Source organism: Drosophila pseudoobscura, chromosome X (assembly GCF_009870125.1).
Source record: "Drosophila pseudoobscura strain MV-25-SWS-2005 chromosome X, UCI_Dpse_MV25, whole genome shotgun sequence".
Lineage (NCBI taxonomy): Eukaryota > Metazoa > Arthropoda > Insecta > Diptera > Drosophilidae > Drosophila > Drosophila pseudoobscura.
This window is the reverse complement of record NC_046683.1, coordinates 12,290,481-12,310,814: the sequence shown is the minus strand read 5'-3', so window position 1 is coordinate 12,310,814 and position 20,334 is coordinate 12,290,481. Positions and strand designations below refer to the sequence as shown.

Below are 20,334 nucleotides of genomic sequence, written 5' to 3'. Positions count from 1 at the left end.
AACCGTAGGGCGGTGGTTCGCTTAGCTTTAGCACAACCTTCCGACCAATCAATTGGATGCTTTGGATACTGATCAACTGATGCGTTCAGGTAGCGGTTCAGTAGCGAATTCGATGCTTTTGTAGCTTCTGCTTCTGCGTCTGCTTCTGCTTCAGTCAACTGTTCCTCGGCCTCGGCCTCGGCCGCAGGAGCTTGTCGATCGAATGTGCTTGCAGTCAATTGAAATGGCTGTATGGGCTCGTTGCCAGACGCTGTGCTGGCCTTTTTGTCATATGGAGGGGTGCACAATGGATTCAGGGTTCGCAGCAGTGGCCGCGGGGCACGAGGTCCTGGCTTGGGTGCGGCTGGTGGCCGACGAAAAATCTTAACGATATTGGAACGTACCTTTTTCGATACTAAACCAGTCACAATCGCCGTCACGCCCACAATGCCCACTAGGCCCACAACGCCCTCTGTTAGTGTGTCTTCGCGTGTGTGTCTTTCGTTGGGATCCCAAACTTTCTGCTTTCGATTGTACTCGTACTCGTAATCCTTACTCATTTTTGGGAACCGAAAATTTTGTTTTGAAATAATATGCACGCTAATATTTGTATGTGTCTGCTACGATGCTAAAAAGGTGTCTAGAAAAACTGTCTTCTGTCAGAATACAATTGTTATCGATTGAAATGCCTTTCAATGTACGTTTTTTGTTGTTTTTTTATTATTAATAATCGATAATTTGATTACGCCATATGTATATATATGTCTGTGTGTATATATATATATATATATCATTTCGATCAGCGTTTTTAGTGTGTGTGTGTTTTTGTGTGGGTGTGTCTGTCTGTGTGTGTGGATATACAATTCTTGCATTAATATTATTATCATTGTTTTTGGGTTTTTTTCTTGTTTTTTTGGTATGTGTTTTGTATATCGTTTCAGTTTTTTTAATATTTTGTTGGTTTATGTTTTTTTCGGTTTTTTGTTCTTTTGCCTTATCGCATTCTGCGGCTTATATAAATTTAATAATTTACATGAAATTATAACATATTTACTCGCTATACCATACCATTTAGTACATTTATTATTATTATTATTATATATATATATATATGTTTGTATATATAGCCATGTAGCCCCCATTGTCTGACTAGAATCGCTGAAACACGCCATTATCCACAATATTTATAATATAATAGTAAAAAAAACAATAACAAAAAAAAAATAGAGAGACACACACACTCGTTAGGTTTTCGAGACGCCAATTGCGATCTTCGAGCACATGCCATTGAGTGTGGGATGATGCTTGAGCTAGGTTCCTGATCGGTCATGTATCGGTATGTCTATACACTATCCATATATATATATATATTCATTCGCTGAGTTTGCAGGGCATAATGAGGGTAATAAAGGTCCTCTTGCCGAATCTAGAGAGGAGAAACTCTGCCCACACTTTGTACTCGTTAATACGCTTTACTTTACTCGTTTGTCATGGTGTAAAAATATTATTCATTATCGTTATTATTACTATTATTATTTAGCATGTTTAGCACTTTTATCGTCTTTTTCTTTTGTCATCTTTTCTTTTTGTTCCTATACAAACTCAGCATGAAATTTGCTTTTAAAAAAATTCTCACTGCAGGTTTCCCTTTCATATGGTTTCCATTCGCTTTTTCCATTTTCGATTTATGTTTACCATACATACTATATTTATATATATTTATAATATTTATTTTATGCTTCCTATACAACTATACATATTTGTGGGTGTGTTTGTGTGTGTGTTAAAATCAGATAGGGGAAACACACACAATTCTAAACAGATCTAAACACTTAAAAAGATTGGCACACTTTGAAATCGGAGCTCGAACGGATGATGGGCATGGTGTTCTTCGGAGGAGAATATGGAATATATGGAGGAACTAAAGTTATTGTTGCGCTTCAAATTGAACTACGTGAAATGGAGCTCCCACTCCCACTCCCACTCCCGCTTCCGCTTCCGCTCCTACAGATCCCTTCTAGGTATTGCACTCTTGTCACGGCCCCAGGATATAGTCATAGTCTACCCGCCCCCTCCCTCACGTCTTTAGTAGTAGGCGGGGAACGGGTGATAGTTAGACGGATTCGAGGCATGATGATTGGCCGACGGCAGCACAGGCGGCGGTCGTACGCCCGGATGGTAGTTGCTCGATGCCACCTGGTGGTAGGCCCCAAAGCTGCGGGCCATGTGCCGATTCTGGGCCACTGCCGCCGCCGACTCGCCCAGGAGGCGGGACTGGTCTGCTGTGCCCAGCAGGCGATTGTTCTGTTCCATCAGCAGATGGGCGGTGGGGTCGACCAGCAGGCGGTGCTGGTCGGCGGCATTTGAGGCGGCCAGAATTCGGTGCTGCTCCACCGTAGAGAGCAGGCGGTGATGCTCGAGACTGTCGCGGCTCTGGTGCTGCATCTGCGAGGAGAGGAACGACCGATTGTTGCCCACGGCCATGTTGGCCGTGTTCGGTGTGAGGTCCAGCGAGGCCATTCGCAGCATGTCGTGATGCGGATGGTTGTAGGGCAGCTGTGGCGGCGACGACACCACATAGTTGGCCGTGCGGCTCAGGTCCACGGAGGTGGTCTGGTCGTGCTCCTGCTCGCCCAGCTGCTCGCTCAGCATGTTGTGCATGGCCGCCGCCGACTGGTGTTGCTGCATGGCCAGCTGGCTGCCGTGTCCGTGCTCCTGCTGGTGCACCACCGATGCACCCGTTGCCTGCTGTGCCTGCGCCTGGGCTTGCGCCTGCTGGCTCTGCTCCCTGTCCGACAGAATGTCGTAGATGTGGTGATGGTAGCGACTGCTTGGCAGCTGGAAGTTGTGGTGATAGTTGCTCGACGCATTCGATCTCGAGCTCATGTCCAGGCCCTGCAGATCGGACAGATCGTTGGCCGCACTCGCCGCCGCGGCAGCAGCCGCCGCTGCACTCGCCGCATTGCTGTTGCTGCTCTGGCGATACTCCGCCGGCGAGTCGAGCTCCTGGCTGTTGTACTTCAGGTTGCTGGCCATGCTCTCGTACTTGGAGTACATGAGATCAATCTGCGACTGGGGGAACTTCATGCGCATATCCTGGCCCGCGCTGCTGGAAATAACAAACAGAATGAACGTTCCATTGGCGGTAAAAGTAGCGAGTAACGAGGGAAAATGCAATGAAAAATAAGAGTTGGTGAAGCGATAAATGCTGGCATACAAAAATGTTCTGTACCTGTTCTGCGGCATGATGCTGTTCTCCTCGTCGCTGGACATTTGATTGTGACGCGAGAGGTTGTGCCGCTGGCGTTGCTCGTGCTGGTCCTGCTCCTGCACCGCCCGCTTGTGGCGCATCATGTCCCCGTTGAAGTTGTAGCGCGGAATGCTCGGGGAGGAGGCCGGCGAGATGAGCTCGTGCTCCGGATATGTGCTGCCCACGCTCGACGCATTTCGTCGCTGTGGCTGCAGGGCAGGCAGCGGGGACGAGGCTGACATGCTGTTGGCCCCACCGCCGGCTCCACCGCCACCACCGCCTCCGCCAGCACTGGAGCTGCCCGCTGGCGTGCTATTGGACCCTGGACCACCAGCACCATTCCCAGAGCCGAACATGCCACCGTAGTCCCGGCCCGGAGAGATGGGCGGCGGCGATGGCGGCGTGCGATGGTGCGACGAAGAGAAGCCATCGGAGTCGGGATGCTGCGGTCGAGGTGTGCTGCCCGCATCCACGTCCACATCGTTCTGGTTCTGGTTGCTCTGCGGATTGGTTGGCGTCGAGGCGCTGGGCGAGATGTTGCAGGCTCCCTGGAACATCGGAAGCGGCGGTATTTGCATGGGGAAGCTGCCCAAATTCTTCATCATCTTCAGCTCGTTCTCCAGGTTGTCCATGGCCCCCCCAATGCCCGTTCCATTGGCGGCACTCGACGATCCTCCACTGCTACCACCACCGCCGCCTCCGCCGCCATTAGGTCCGCCCACTCCGCCGCCGGCGCTGCCAGCCCCAAAGCGCTGGGCCTCGGCGTCCACATGGGCGCTCATGGGACTGTCGCTGTTGATGTGGTTATCGGTGGGTACCTATATAGAGGGGAGATTCCAAGATTAAATATAGTTTCTAGTCTTAAATAATGCAACAACTTTTAACTATTAAATATATATGATGCATACTAGGAGCCAACCCCCGGTTCACTTGCTTCTCTCGTTCGGCTTGCTCACTCGTTCTCGTTTGGCTTACTCTCTCGTTCTCGTTCGTTCGTTAGACCTTCGTTAGACCTTCGTTGTCTTCTCACTTTTCCCCTCTAATATAATCTATATTTATTCTCTATAATACATCTTAATCTGCTTGGGATGCATCGGGATGATACCTGTTCTGCAGCTCACTCTCTCATTCCTTCGCTGTCTGTTCTCTGTTTACCTTCTATAATCTTTATTATATATCTAAGATAAATCCCATTAGAATGCATGGAGACGATAGCTATTCAAGTCTTGAGGTAGCAAGAATTTCTGTTGGACTGCACTTGTTTTGAATAGTATTGAGAATTCACCTTCAGGTCGCTGCTCTCGCTGTCAATCATATTGCCAACGGAGTTGAGGGCCGCCTCCACCAGCATGCTGGCGGACGAGGAGCCCCCGCCCACGCCCACGCCCACTCCGGCTCCGGTCAGTCTTGCGTTCGCGTTGTTGTAGAAGGAGCTCATGAAGGACTGGGGATGCGCCAGGGAGTTCATCTGCATTTGGCCGGGGCCGTCGCCGGAGGAGGTTACCGATCCACCGCCAGTGGCCGGTCCCGTGGGAGTATGGCCGCCACTGGCTCCGCCGCCGCCACCTGGCCCACCCGATCCGCCCGTTCCACCATTGGCCGCCGCATTGTGATGGTACTGGGACATGGCCGCCGCTGCAGCGGCTGCCGCGGCCGCATTGTTGTTGGCCGACTCGACGACATCCAGGAAGGAGCTGTTCTCGTCCTCCTCCCGGCTATGGGCGCTGTGTTGCTGCTGCTGGTGTTGGTGCTGATGCTGGTGGGCGTGGGCATGGGCATGAGCATGGGCGTGGGCGTGACTCGCGCTGGCCGTGCTCATGAGGCGGGCGAGGAAGTCACGGTTCTGGCCGAGCAGTTTGCTGTGCTCGTCCACGGAACTGGGGGGCACCGCAAAGCCGAGGTCCTGGCCGGGACCGGCGTTGCCGGGGAGCTGGCCAGAGCCCGGTCCTGACTCGTTGCCGGGCACGTCGCTGGTCACGTCACCCAGATGCCGGTCATCGGCACCGATCCACTTTTTGCTGCCCTTGGTAACAACCAGATTCTGGCCGAGGGCCACGGCGTTCATGGCCGCCGCATGGCGGTACGAGGCACTGGGATCCCCGTGGGGCTGCTGCTGCTGCTGTCCCCCTGGCCCCTGCTGCGAGTGCTGGTGGCTGTGGGGGTGACTGTGGGCATGGGCATGGGCATGGGCGTGATGCGGATGGGCATGCGAGTGGGAGTGCGGATGCGTATGCGGATGGGAGTGTGACTGCGAGTGCGAGTGCGGATGGGCGCCGTGCGGATGATGCTGCTGATGGGGATGGCTACCGCCGGGCGGATGGTTGGCCGAGCTGCCATCATCCTCCTCCTCGTCATCGTCATCCTCATCGTCCATGCCCACGCCGACGCCCATGTGGCCGACCATCATGTGCCCCAGCTTGGCGGGATCGTCCCCGGCCCCCGCCATCGCCGAGACGGCCGCGGCGGCGGCCACCACCTGCTGCACCTGCTGTTGTGCACTCAGCCGCTGTGCGGTGGTGGTCAGGAATGACTCGACCAGGCTGAGCTGGGCGTTCTGCTTGCGGCGGACCTGTTCCAGACGGACCTGCTCCGCCTCCTCCTCGTCGTCGTCGGGATCGGCCCCGTGCAGCTGTTGCTGTTGCTGCTGCTGCTGCTGGTGGGGCAAGGCGTGGGCGTGCAGGTGGTGCGGGTGGTACTGGGGAGGCGGCTGCTGTTGCTGCTGCTGCTGCTGCTGGTGGGAGGACTGCTCGTGATGCAGTTGCGCCTGCTGCTGCTGCTGGTGTTGCTGCAACGGCTGGTGCTGCAGGGCCGCCTGTTGCTGCAGCGGCTGGTGGTGGAGTTGTTGCTGCTGAACGTGCTGCTGCTGCTGCTGTTGTTGCTGCAACTGTTGCTGCTGCTGCTGCAGCTGCGCCTGCTGCTGCTGGAGGGCCGCCTGTTGCTGCTGCTGTTGGGCGGCCGTGGAATTGGCCGGCTCCTTCTTCCGCTTCCGCTTGCGGCCACCTGCGACGGGTGGCAGCGAGACGGTGGCCGAGGGTGTAGCCACTGGGACAGGGACCGGCACCTTCTCGCCAAAGATGCTGGAGATCTTGGAGCTGAGCAGCGATAGATTCGGCTCGTTGCGGCACAGATCCTTGATGGACTTGCCGCTCTTCTTGATGGCCTCGAAGATGTTGTCGTCGCTGAACTCCGTGTCGCTCTGCATCGAGCTGCTGAGCATCGAGTTCTGGTCCTCGAGGCTCTTGCGCCGCCGGCGCGGTGCTTGCTCTGTGGATGAGGAGGAGGAGACGACAGCTGCATTAGGCAGCTGTGACTCCGCCGGCGGCTGCTTACCCAGAAAGTCCACTTTCATGCCGCCGGAATAGGCATCGAACGTGTAGGCCACGCTCCTCTCGATCTTCGGCATCTGCTCCTGGGTGTAGTTGTGCACCTTCTTGTAGTGGAACTGCAGGCACTGTTTGGTAGTGAACGCCGCATTGCACTCGGGCTCCGCACACCTAAAAGAAAGAGCCAATGTACGTTGACTGACGTGACTGACGACGGATGGATGGCTGGGACTTGTGGGACGACTACTCACTTGAAGGGACGCACCCCGGAATGGGTGAGCATGTGAATCTTGAGATTGCTGCGATTCTGGAAGAGTTTCTGGCAGCGCGGACAGCTCACGACGGTGGAGTTGCGGCTGTGCACCTCCTTCGAGTGGCGCTGCAGTGCCGCACGCGATCCTAGAAGTTTTGAACATAATTTACACTGAAAATCTCGTAAAACTTCAGCCATATCTAAAATGAAATTGTATGAAGAAAATGAAATTTTCGGATTGTGGTGATTTTGAAAGAAGAAGAAACTTAGTGAATTATACACAAAAATCCATAACCAGAAACCAGAACCCAACAACGAACGAACCAACGAACACAAATCAAAATCTAAAACACATAAGACACGGATCGGGTCATAATGCTTGGGACTCAATTGCAAAACTATATTATACAGACTAATATAAACTAATAATAATAAAAATAATACAAAATCAAGGCAAAATCATTCACTAAAAGCGTTAAAGGTTACACAATGCAGCTTATAATCGATTAGTCTTTTGGGTTAGTGGTCGATAGATGTTCCAACTGAAGGACTAAACGGACTGTTCTCACTGTTCATGATCATTTCTAGAGATACTTCAAAAGGGGAAGAAACCAGAAGTAACCACAAATAATTTGTTTCTCTGTGGATCATTTGAAACCTGTTTTAACTAGAAAATGTAGTTGGCTATATGGTTTGTCTTGAGATCATGTGAAGAGAAATAGAGACAGCTTTCAGATGTTCGAGTATTACACGAAAGGTCACCTAGTGCGCTAATCATTTTCGTAGTAATATCGTCAAAGGGTGTTCGTTCTGTCGATGAGTCTCGAGAGTCTCTACTTATCTCTACGAATATTTCTAAGACCTTCAGTTCCATCAGTTGGAGTTCGATAGTGTGCTTGGCATACGCTATAAGTACATTGATGATGGATCAACTATAGCAAACGGAAATAAAAGCACGAAAAGAAAACCAAATGAAGATACATTTACATATATTTCGAACAATTTAGGCGGTTTACAACTAAAACAAAAAATATAATACCAAATGAGGCAAATGAAGAGTGATGAGCGATCGCAGATGCTTTTGAGTGTGTGTTTGTGTGTTGCTTATACAGAGTACAGTTACAATTACATTTACAGTTACAGCTAAGCGACTGGTTACGGTATTAGTACATACGATACGATACGATATGATATATAGTCTATTTAGACTGATATATGTATGCAAAAGCAGTTATACGGTGAGATCGATGCGAGCTTACGCTATGGTAGTACATACGAGATACAATACAATTACGATATGCAATGTTAACGATATACGAGCTTACTTACAGAACACGGCTGCCACCTGTTTAACATATCGAGATACACCTGTATCCAAAAACTAAAACATAAGTGCATATACCAGGAAACCATAAGAAAACATAAAACAACATTCAATTTCCATTTCGAGCACTTAAATATGAAATCATATATGTATGTGGAACCAGTCGGCGGCACACGTGCCTCGACACCAAGACACTCGATAGTCGATATTCAGGCAGCAGCCGTGATTGCAAGAAACGAAATACCATATGATATACGATACATACTGGACACTAGGCTTGCAGTTTTTTGTATTATTTTGGATTGCATTCTGTTAGGCTTAGGATACGATTATATGGTCTACATTACTGTCACACAGTTACGATCTATCACATTGGGCTTGGCTGGTGGTGGGGAGGGGATCGATTGACCGATAGATCGATAGATCGATCTGCCACGCCTACTTACCACTGTGCATGCGCTTGATGTGGGCCTTCAGCTTCTGCGGCTGGCAGAACTTGCGGCCACAGAAATCGCAGACGGGTCGCGATCGATTCGGATTGGAGGCACAGCCGTATGTGCGGTGCATCTCCAGGTAATTGAGGCGCAGAAAGAACTTGTTGCAGAACTGGCACTGGTAGGCGCCCTTGCCGTCGTGCTTCTCGGCGGCATGCTTCATTATATTGTCCTTGCCCAGCACCGCCTCGCCACATACCTTGCAGTGGTATTTCCGTATGGTGAGGCTCATCGATGGGTCGTGAAAGACGGAGCAGTGGGTGCGATAGTACAGGGGATGCTCGAACTTCAGACTGCAGCCGCCGCAGTCTGTGCCACCGAACGAAAACAAAATGTGCGATTAGGTACAGTCATCAGACCATCAGAGATGCCACATGGCCTCAACAAGGATAAATACTCACTGATCTTTTCCGTGTGCTTCTTCCGCCACATGGTGTTGCAGTCGTCGCTCCAGTAGAGCAGCTCCATGCCGTTGCGCAGATCGCGGCAGCTGACGAAGTACGCCTGCTGATCGATGGACACCAGATTGACGTTCCGATCGTCGTAGCAGGGGGCGGGCCGTATGAAGCGGAGCCAGTTGGAGGCGTTGGGGTTGTCGCAGCAGAGGAGGTAGGACTTGTCCGCCCCGGCCTCGCACATCTCGAATATCCACTTCATGTCGCTGCCCTCACGCACCTCGCCCGTCTGCACCGGCTGGCCGATCAGCGGCCCCAGCTTGGTGAAGGCCCGGACCTCGGTGCGGGCAAAGACCCCGGTGACATTCGGCTCGACGTTGTGCAGCTCGAACTCCGCCGGAACGGAGGCCTCGGCGAACGTTATGAGCGGCTTGGTCTCCAGCTCGGACAGCTGCGACGACTCGTCCATGTCCATGTCCTCCATGTCGTCCTCGTCGTCATCGTGCCGCGGCCCACGACCCCGCTTCGCCTGCCGGTGGGCATCCGCCTTCAGCTTGGCCAGTGCCTCCAGATTCCGGCGCTCGATCCACTCGGCCAGGTCCACGGCGTCCGTGACATTGCCGCAGGCGTTGCGCAGCGGACACAGCTTGTGGTCGTGCGTGATGGAGCATTCGCGGCAGGACTGCTGCGACCGGAAGGCAATGTCGTGCTCGTCCTCCTCCTCCACGAAGTTCTGCTCCATCTTCATCTCGCGAGCCAGCGCCTCCTCGTCCAGCTCCTCGTCATCGTCGTCCTCCTCCTCGTTGACGGCAGTGCCTCCGGTTGCCGACTCGTCCTCGGGCTCGTCGTAGCTAGAATTGGGTGGCATCATGGCGGCTGCCGCTGCCGCCGCCGCTGCCGCCGCCGCCGCCGCTGCCTTAGCGGATTGGGATTTCTTGCCACCGCCACCGCCATGGCTCTTGGAGCGCACATGGAAGTTGCCCATCTGCCCGTTGGTGGGCGTGGTGCCGTCCACAGCATCCGCACCGGTCTTGGCCGTCACTTCCACACCCCCGGCCACACCCAGGGGTATGGCCATGCCGGCTCCCATCAGATGTGGATGCTGCTGATGCTGATGCTCCTCCTCGTCCTCCTCTTCGCTGTTCGCCGCTGCCGCTGCTGCTGCTGCTGCCGCGGCCGCTGCTGCCGCCGCTGCGGCCTTCTTCAGGCAGAGAGCGCTGGGCAGGGACTCCTTGCTGCCGGCACTGGCGCTGGCCTCCAGCTCGCTCTTGATCTTCTCGGCGATGCGGCAGTCCAGGACCTCGGGCAGGGCCGAGGAGTTGGCGGCAGCCGCAGCCGCCACCGCCGCCGCTGCTGCAGCTGCCCCGGCCTTGAGGGCAGCCGCCGCTGCCTTGGCCTCCTGCTTCTTGGATTTGGCATAGCCGCTGTGATACCCTGTCCCGCCGCCAGCTCCTGCTCCCGATCCCGATCCTGATCCTCCGCCAGCCGCTCCAGCGCCACCTTTGGCCGCCTTGCCGCCCGCGTATCCGTTCAGGGAATCCGTTGAGAACTGCACCCGCTTCTTGTAGCGCTTCCGTTGCGGCGGTGTGGGCGTGACCATCGCCACGGAGGTCGCCGAGGCTGAGTCGCCATTGCCGTTGCCGTTCCCAGTACCGTTCATCGACGAGGACTCTGGGGGCAGGGCAAAGTCCTTGACACTGAGATTCGGCTCCAGCTTGAAGTTTCCATCGAAGCCTTTGGTGGGCGTTGGGGCCGGCGACGGCGGTGGTAGGCTATAAAGAGGGAGGGATAAGAGATTAGACAGAGATCTACAGTGGAAGGTACCCCGAAATCTAAAAGTCCACACCACAGAAAGATTGCATTTCAATCCATGCTTTGTGACAATCTTTCCGCTTTCAAAGGCTCCCAGATGGGAGCTCTTGGGGGCTTTCCGGCCACTGCATCAGACATTTTGCTTCACCAGTTTCTTGGCAAATTCGATACAGCCCCCCCACAGACGGAAGACTCCATAAAGGTAAAGGCATACGAATACTTCTACATACATATATACACCCGTATATATCTTCGAGTGCCGCCTTGGCCATGTTGCACGTTTTGTGCCACGTTCGCTGGTCCACGCCCAGGACCACGACCAGAGCTGTACCAAAGCTTTTTCCCCACACCAATCGGCATTCCTCCCTCCCCTTCCCCCCCCTCATCGTTTCCACAGCATTCGGATTCGCTGCTTTCTGTGTCCTTCCTTGTTGTTGTCGCCTTTGCGTTTAATTAATTTCGCTTGCGCTTCCCTCGCTTTCCGCGTGACGCTTAAGGGGGGGGTGGGGGCCCGGACACGATGTGGATCAGGAGTGGTGGTGTTGCCGGTGGCAGTGTCCAGCTGGCCCTCAATATGGTGATGATATTGCCATATTGCGAAAGGCGCAAGCACTGAGATTCTATTTTGAAAAATTCTTGGAACAAGTCTCTGAACCGCTGGCGAGCGCCTCCACTCGCAAGAAAAATACCTATGCCATAATTTTCTTTGCAATTTTCCTGCAAATAGCTGCGCAGTTAGCGATGGTCCTCTGTCTCAACAAATATGGGAAACGTGTCGATTTTGTTCTTGGTTAATTAATTGCTTTCCTTAGTGGGTCAAAGTGCGTTTAATATTTGCGTACAATCTGCGGATGGGTGGAATCTGAGAGCCACATTAAATCCCTCATTAATTCCCTGCCAGCCAGTCCGGTTCCCCGTTGCCATAACAGCCTTAATTATGTTGTGCATCTCTTTGTGATATATTCTCTACCGACAGCTTCGCTCAATACGATATCTCTGCGAATGCATCTCTTTGAGCAACTAGTTGTTGGTGGTCAGTCGTCAAGGATATTTCTTCTGTCTAAACTCCAGCCTCCAGCCTCCAGCCACCAACGTCGAACCTCAAACCTCGAGCCTCGAAAACAAGATGAAACTTTGAATGGTCTAAGTTCAGTCCCGTCTTGCACACCTGCCTTGCATCTATAAAATGCAATTGCATTGCGTCTTGTTCGCCTTTGGTGCCGATTGAGATTGAGTTCGCTTGTATTTCGTGTGGTGTGGCGGGGGGAATGGCCATTTGAAAGGGGGAGCGGTGTGGGCGTAATGCATGGACAATGTTGTACATGCAGCATGCATTCCCTCAAAGTCCCACTCCGCTCCTTCGCAATGTCTCCACCGCGCTCTGCGGAATGTGTGTTGCTTGTGTTATCGTTCATTAAATCCTCCACCTTAGAACCTTAACAGCAATATCGAGAGCAGCGGCAACAGCAAGCGATACCATCCATCCATCCAGGCAGCCAGGCAACCAGGCAGCCAGAGCCAGCCCACCCGAGGCATTGCATACCCCCATCTAACCACTTACCCTGTCCCACTTTGTCTCAGCCTTCCTTTCAGCCACCCCCTTTCCTTCATCCTTCATCCTCCCCTCTCCCACCCATCCCACTCCCCAATTGGGTCCAGTCTCATCCCCCACCAGCGACAGCGCCAGCACCAGCACCAGCCCACTCGTCCCCAGACAACAGCGAGTGAAACGAACGAGTGAAACGATTGAGCGAGCGAATGAACGAGCAATGGCAGCGGACTCTGGGCTGCTGCTGCTTCTGCTTCTGCCCATTGCTCTCATTCCGTAACTCTCCCTCCCCCTCTCCGTCTTTCTCTCTTTCGCTGTGTCGCTCTGGCCAGTGTCTCTGCCGTTAATGTGCTGCTTGAGGGCCCCCAGCGGTGGGCTTGAGTTGGGTTTTTGGGCCTGGTTCGGTTCGGTTTCAGTTTTTCGGCTTCGAGTTGGAGTTGGGGCTATGGGGGGTTGCTGCTGCTGTTGCTGTTGCTGTTGGGTTGGATTGCGATTCTGTTTCGTGTGCGTTTGCCTTTCTCGTTGCCGCATTGAGCACAGAGGCACAGACACATAGACAGTTGGAGAAACGAGACACGCACAAACACAGCCATAGACGCACACACACACGCGTACACGCGTACACACACAAAGACAATCGCACATCAATTTTGTGCTTTTTGGCGAAAATTCGCAGAAATTGGCGACATGGCGTATACGAAATGCGAATTGGAAAAAGCCAAAGAGGGAGAGCCATTAGGGAGCCAAGGCTGACAACATTCGCACTGTGGATGGTGGGAATGATATCTAACGTGTGTCTGTCTTTGTGCCTGAATGTGTGTGCTTATGGCAGCCATGGGAAAAGGGACAGAAATGTGTTCGGAGGTGTGAAGCAGGAGTGTAGCAGGCGCCTCCAGACTGCAGATATTGGATAAAGATATTTGCAGATACATTGATGTGGTGGTCTCTTTTGGGAAAGTGTCTGGCACATCGATAAGGCCTGGCCAAGATCACCAGGGCGCATTACAATAGGACTGCTTTGCCACTGCCGAACAGCACTTTGTTTCCAGATTTGAACTCAACAACCCGGACAACTCGGGGGGGCTAGCAATCTGTGGCATCCCCGCCACATTAACATTTTTTCAATTGTACATAAACTTGTTTAGCGCCACAGAAAGCCATTCCAACACAGTTGGAATTCTGTTGGAATGTGTTCTGTGGCAACCCCTGTGTACGAGTACACATGTTATTCCATGGCATTGAAATTATATGACTTTATCTCATAAAGTTGTCATGGCAACGATCGCTCTTTCAAATTTGTGTGCCTTTAAGAGAGATCTGCTTTATAGATATACCTAGATGAAGCAGCTCCATCGCCTATAAACAATTGCGGAAGAACTCATCGGGGAACCTCATAACCATAACCATTTTAAAACCAATTCGAACACTTTTTGCTCCAGGCTCAAAGCCAGCCAGCAAATGCGATGAGACAAACCTGAGTTGTGAAGATATTTTCAGGAAAAAACTTGGTTTTCCATTAATAGTAGTACTGCCCTGCCTGATCATTCGTTGAGTCTCAAATGAAGGACTTTTTCCTCTGTTTTTCGCTGAAAATATCTGTTCGCATTAGAGGGTATGTGGAAGAAGTGAGAGTTCCTTAAGGAAACTTTCCTTCCACTAAGGAAACTAGTATCCGATTATGCGATAAACCCACTTTAGATCTATAGATCTATAGCTCGTTTTCCTTCCAGGCTAAATACAAAATTTAGTTTACTTATCCCTATGCCATATGTATTGAAAAAGCCCGCCACGTGACTGTTGAATGCTGTCTGTTTATTGTGTGCCATTCATATGGAAGGGGATATTTCTGGCAGACCGAATTAACGTCATTTGCATGTGTCCTTGTGGAGTTAACAGGAACAGGAACTGAAAGCCCCCTATCATTCATATCGCATGACGTACATATGTTGTCGCTGTAGGTTCGCATGTGGCAAAAGTTGTTAAGCGAATTAACGTCATTCGAGCCATTCGCGTCATTTGCATTATATGGCATTCGAATGCGCTCTACTGGCACCCCTGCTACGAGCGGACGTGGCTAGGAAGCTGATGCAAATGCTACATATAGATTGCGATACACATATATAGAGCGCGTGACATTCCCAAATTCAATTGGTGGCTATTTTTGGGTCTTAACAAAACAATCGCAACAAATTGGGGTCGAAGGGCCTACATTTGAGTGGGAAGCTGGGATGGAGGCTGGGCGAAAATCAACTGCAAATAATGACCTCCGCGTAACAGGTATCAGATTGAATGTTCTCTGGTCCAAGAGATATAATAGTCCTGCAAACGAATCTTTTTTGGCATGGTATGTTGAAGGTTCCTTTGATCCTAACGATCGCAATGGCATGAATGGATTGTTGAACTCACTGCTGAACACATCGTTTGAGTTCATCTTCTTTAATGATCATCTTGAGGCCTCTCCTCTGCGCCTCTGGGCCTCTGGGCCTCTGGGCCTTTGTGCCCCTGGCCGCCCCTTCTTGTGACTCCTTGTGGTATTCTCCTTCTTGCTGTTGTGGCTGCTGCTACTCCTTCTGGTGGTCCAACAAAGAGGCAACCAAATGGCAGGGAGCGAACCGAATGTGAACCCACATTTCAGCATTGGCATTTCGTATTTGCCACGCAGCAGGCACACACACACACACACACACACGTAGAGAAAGCAGAGAAATGGAGTGAGGGGTGGTTGCGGGTGGCTGCCTGGGAACATACACATGCACATACATACATACACATGTATGTGAGTACAAAACGCCAAATGGCGCGCTCGAACTGCAGTGCAACAAGGCGTGGCAGCGGGTAGGCGGTGGACGGTGGATATTTGGGGGTGGTTGCTGTGGCGGCTGTAAGGGGCATCAAGGGGTTTGTGCAATGTGGGGCAAAGGAAGAAAATTCGCGACGCATTCATGTTGGAGCCATGTTGAAGCCGTGGGGAGGGGACTGAAGGACCCCTACCCCTACCCCTACCCCAAAGCCAAAGCCGGAGCCAGAGCAATAATACGGGCACTAGTATATGTATGAGTACACACTCCTATGGCTCCGCTACCCACCTCTTCTCTCTCTCTCTCTCTTTCTCTGTACCTTTCTCTCTCTCTGTCTCTGTCCCTGTCTCTCTCTATTAGTTTGCAAGTGTGAGTGGGCGATTGGCAACATGGCATGCAAATGCATGCAACAACATCCTCTACGATGTTGCTTGAGTGTGCTCTGTCTCCTGCATGTGTGTGTGTGTGTGTGTGTGAGTGCGCTTTGTGAGTGTGTGCCACAGTGTTCTTGTGCATCTATGCTGTATATGTGTGTGTGTGTGTTTGTATATGTGAGCGTGTTGCTTTTTCCGCTTCCGCTGACAAGGCGGCAGCGACAACGACTACGACGACGACGACGACTATGACGACGACGACGAGGAAAAGGGGGACACAGCGGGCTATGGCTCCAGCAGAGGCAACATGAAAGCGCCGTTGCATGCAACCGCAGGAGTACCGCATTTGTGCCTTTGTACCACATGGTCCAACTGTTGTAGGGGGTTGGGGGGGCTATGGGGGAAGCAAGGGGAACAGAGTGCAGAGAGAGAGAGAGAAAGATGCATTCGGGCATGAATCGCTTTTACATGGTTCGCTTTTGTGCCGCGCCATTTGTCTCCCTTTCTCTCCGTATCCCTGGGCAACATTCTTCCACCGCTCCTCCAGGACTTGAGCCGTCGACCAACCCCTGCTCCCCTACCCACCAACCTTCCATTCCACCAAACCAATTCTCTATCTCAATCACTCTATCTCTCTTTCTCTCTCTGTGTGTGTGGTGCCCAAAAAGCTTTCACCATACATACATACATATGTACTCAAGTGTGTGTGCGTGTGTGGATTGCATTCGGCGGCGCGGTGCCTTCGAGACTGCACAACTATCAACAATCAGGGCCAACGCAACGTTGCCATATCTCTATCTCTGGCGGTCTGTACTTTGTTCTTTTGTGCTTCCTTCTCTTTCGGTTTCTGTTTTTATACCCGGCGCTCGAAGAGGATTCCGGGGTATATTAGATTTGTGATGCAAGTGAACGTCTGTAACACCCAGAAGAAAGCGTTTCCGACCCCATAAGGTAGGTATATATATTCTTGATCAGCATCAATAGGCTGGACGCCAAGTTCTCAGAGACTATATACGATACGAGCAAACCGAAAACGCAGCATCATAGAGACTAACCATATATAGCAGGATGCCGAATCTGGATCACATCGGATCATTATTATTATGGTGGCCCCAAGCCCTCTTTCACGCGCTGACTCATTCCCTCTCTCTCTCTCTCTTTCGCTCACACAATCTACCTCGTGCAATGTGCGTGCTCTGGAGGAGCCGGAGCGAGATAAAACGGCTGGTAAAACAAAAATGTAAGGAGAAATGAAACATAAAATATTCTTCAACTCTGATCAATTAGGTCATTAAGTGGAAAGATGATAAACGGAGTGCAACAATTAACGTTAGTGGTCGTGGTTTCTCTCCTTCTCTCTATGTTTCTCCCAAATGCTGAGAAATTCCGCGTTGTATAGGTTACATATTTCATGATCTCCCATACATACTGACTGAGTACCAGGTATAAAAATAGAGACGCGGCCACATTGATGACTCGAGAGTGTAAGAGATAAGTAATGCACTCAAAAGATGAAGTGTTGTTGAAGGGAGGCTAACACCAAAGGTTGTCAGACCTCATCCAGAGGAGGAGGATCAGAGGATCACCTTGTGCTGACATATCTCAACGAGAAGAGCACCAACGAGAAGAAAACAAAGCAGTGCCCTTTCTCAACGAGAAGATCCCAATGTAGGAACGAAACAAGACAAATACTACCCATTAAATACAGTTTGATGGGATCTGAAATGCCAAAAGGAAGGGCTAGCTTCGGGTGAAAAGCTCCAACTATCCTTAAATATCGATATTTTCTAAGAGAGTCGATGGAATGAGGGTCAAGGGGTCAAGATCCCTTCTAAGACCTCATTATGGGGGGCCAACAATGCATGGTAGGGGCTTTCTCTACTCACTTGTTTAGTCGATCCGTATCGTTGTCGGCCAGATTGAGGAGGTAGGCGACAAACTCCACGTCGTTTTTGAATTGAAGCCGGGTGCGCATGTGCTCCCATTTTTCGGCGTTCTTTGTGCCTATATAGATGTTCTTGCTGTAGTTCTGGTGGCGGTACTTTCTCCGCTCGCTGGCTGCGCTGCTGCTCCCGCTGCCCGACTGCTGCTGTTGCAGCTGCTGCAGCTGTTGGTGTGGCTGCTGCTGCTGCTGGGAGGTGGGGCCCACACTGCCCGCTCCACCGCGAGAGTTGGCCGCCAGATCGTTGCTGCAGTTGGCACCACCCGCCCCGCCGCCCGTGCTGCCGTGCGTCGAGCTGAGGGCATGGTTACTGTTGTTGTTGGTGGAGAAGCTGGTGTTGCTGTTGCCGCCAATGAGGCTGCTCGGGGCGGGCACCATCGACATTTGAGGGACATTGGCGCCACCACCTGGACCCACGCTGGCCATGTCCAGGGCCGTGGCGTTCTGCTGCTCCAGCTGTGCGTTCAGCTTGACTGCGGCCGCAGCCGCTGCTGCTGCTGCCGCGGCAGCCGCGGCCACGGCGCTCATGTGCAGGCCGCTGCTCTCGGCCGCCGCCGCGCTGTTCAGGTGGGCCGATGTGAGAGTGGCCCGGCTGTCCAGGTGACTGCTGGCCGCCTCGTCCTCCTCCTCGTCCTCATCGTCCTCGTCCTCGCCATCGTCGTCGTAGTCGGGCTGTTCTTGGGGGTGGTGCTGGTGCTGCTGCGGCTGCTGCATCTGTGACTGCAACTGCGTCTGCAACTGCGGTTGCTGTTGCTGCTGCTGCTGTTGCTGTTGCTGCTGGTGGAGATGATCGTGATGGGTGGTGCTGGATGGCAGGACGTGACGCAGATCTGTGGGCGTGAGGTCATGGCCAAGTCCATTGCCATGTTGTTGCTGCTGCTGCTGGTGTTGTGGCTCCTCTTCATCATCCTCCTCATCATCCTCGTCGTAGTCGTCTTCCTCCTCATCTTCTGGATGATGTTGCTGTTGCTGCTGCTGTTGCTGAGGATCGTGCAGTTCTCGTGGCTCTCGCCCCTTGCTGTTGTTGTTAATGTTGCTGTTGTTGTTGTTGAACTGCTGTTTACCGTTGTGCAACGCGCTGACTGCTGCTGCAACAACGGCAGCTGCTGCAGCAGCCCTCTGCTGCTGTTGCTGCTGCTGCTGCTGGTGTTGCTGCTCCTCTTCATCTTCGTCCTCCTCCTCGTCCAGGCTGCTTTGGGAAGTGCTGCTGCTGCGACTGCTACTACGGCAATTGTTATTGTTGTTGTTATGCTGCAAGCTGTTGTTGTTGTTGTTGCTGTTGTTATTGAGGTGCTGTTGCTGGTTCTGTTGTTGCTGCATGTTCTGCTGTTGTTGCACGCCGCCACCGCCTGAAGTTTGGGAATTGGAATTGTTGCTGCTGCTGCTCAGTGCGGCTGCTGCTGCCGCTGCCGCAGCTGCTGCCGCGGCGGCGCGACTCAGGAACGGTGGGCGTGGCACTAGCGGCGTATCGGAATTATCCGAACTATCATTGAAATCGAATGCACTGAAATCGGCATTGGGATTCGCATTCACATTGGCATTTGCATTCGCATTCGCATTCGAATTCGCATTCGAGGCATTTGTTGCACTTGCCCCAACAGCTGCTGCAGTGGGTGTCGTGCTGCTTGCCTTGGACATGCTGCTGGCTTCGCTTTCGCTGCTGCAAGTGCGGCTGCTACAAGTGCTGCTGGTGCGACTCCTGTTGGGACTGGGACTGGGACTGGGGCTGGGACTCCGAATGCTGCGGGGTGGGCTCCGAATGCTCCGGGCGGGACTCTGAATGCTGTTATTCCTACTGTGACTGTTACTGTGACTGTTGCTGTGACTGTGACTGTTGCTGGGACTGTGACTCCGGCTCCTGCTCCTGCTTCTGTTCCTGCTCGCACTCCTACTGCGACTCCGCCTGATGTTCCTCTTGCTGTTGCTACCTGCCGCTCTCCGACGCTTAGTTGTTGCCGCTGTTGTTGTATTGATGTTTGTTGTTGATTTTGTTGCCGATTTGGTTGCAATTGTAATTGTTGTTGCGCTTTGCCGAACGCTGCTCAGTTTTTGCTATTTGTTGTTGTTGCTGGCGGCGCTACTGCGACGCGAATTGTTGCAACGCTCTGTCTCCGACTCTGCCTCAGATGGCGCCTTGCCCTGCCTCTGCTGCTGATGCTGATGCTGCTGCTGCTGCTGCACCTGCTGCTGCCTCTGCCTCTGCTGCTGCTGTTGTTTCTGCTTCTTCTTCATTATTCACACACACACAGTCGCGCGTGCGACACACTACACTTGTTGTTGTTGTTGTTGTTGTTGTTGCTGATGTTGCTGATGCTGCTGTTCTTGATGTTGCTGCTGATTTTGTTGTGTTGCAAGTTGTTGCCGTTTCTGCTGCTGCTGCTTCTTCAATTGTGGCTGCTGTTGCTGTTGTTGCATTGCTTTCTTCGTATCCTTTTTGCGTTGTTACTACTGTCGCGTGTCACCAAAAGAGACAAGAAGAAAATACTGAATACTATCTCTGGAATGATATCCCGGCGACAACGACAAAGCTATCGCGGCAACGCGAAACAACAACGAACGAAACGAATACAAAAAAAAAACACAGAAAAAAACACACGGCCACCATACACTCGCTGTCGTGTGTCGCCTTGCCGCAACGAGGTGGCAACGCCGTCGTAAGCGGTTCCTTTCTTGTATTATTTTTTTTTTTTTTTTGTATTTTTCTTTTTGTTTTTTTGTTCAACTTTTGTTTATGTTTATGTTTGCACGAGAGGAACTTCCTTAATTGTTTGAAACTCAATTACATATTTTTTATGGACTTTCCCTTTTCCGGCTGACTTTTACTTTTCATTCAATTTTAGT

General features: G+C 51.9%; 1 protein-coding gene across 1 annotated transcript; it reads right to left on the bottom strand.

The window, feature by feature from the left end:
• Window positions 1-1,687: 1,687 nt before the first annotated feature.
• LOC6901487 (uncharacterized) lies at window positions 1,688-18,634 on the bottom strand. Its single transcript, XM_033381617.1, has 7 exons — window positions 17,438-18,634; window positions 9,025-10,790; window positions 8,576-8,932; window positions 6,804-6,951; window positions 4,515-6,723; window positions 3,212-4,047; window positions 1,688-3,088 (listed from the first exon to the last, which is right to left on the bottom strand). The coding sequence occupies exons 1-7, from the start codon at window positions 18,205-18,207 to the stop codon at window positions 2,065-2,067; spliced, it is 7,110 nt and encodes a 2,369-aa protein (XP_033237508.1). The 5' UTR covers window positions 18,208-18,634; the 3' UTR covers window positions 1,688-2,064.
• Between the last annotated feature and the right edge of the window lie 1,700 nt (window positions 18,635-20,334).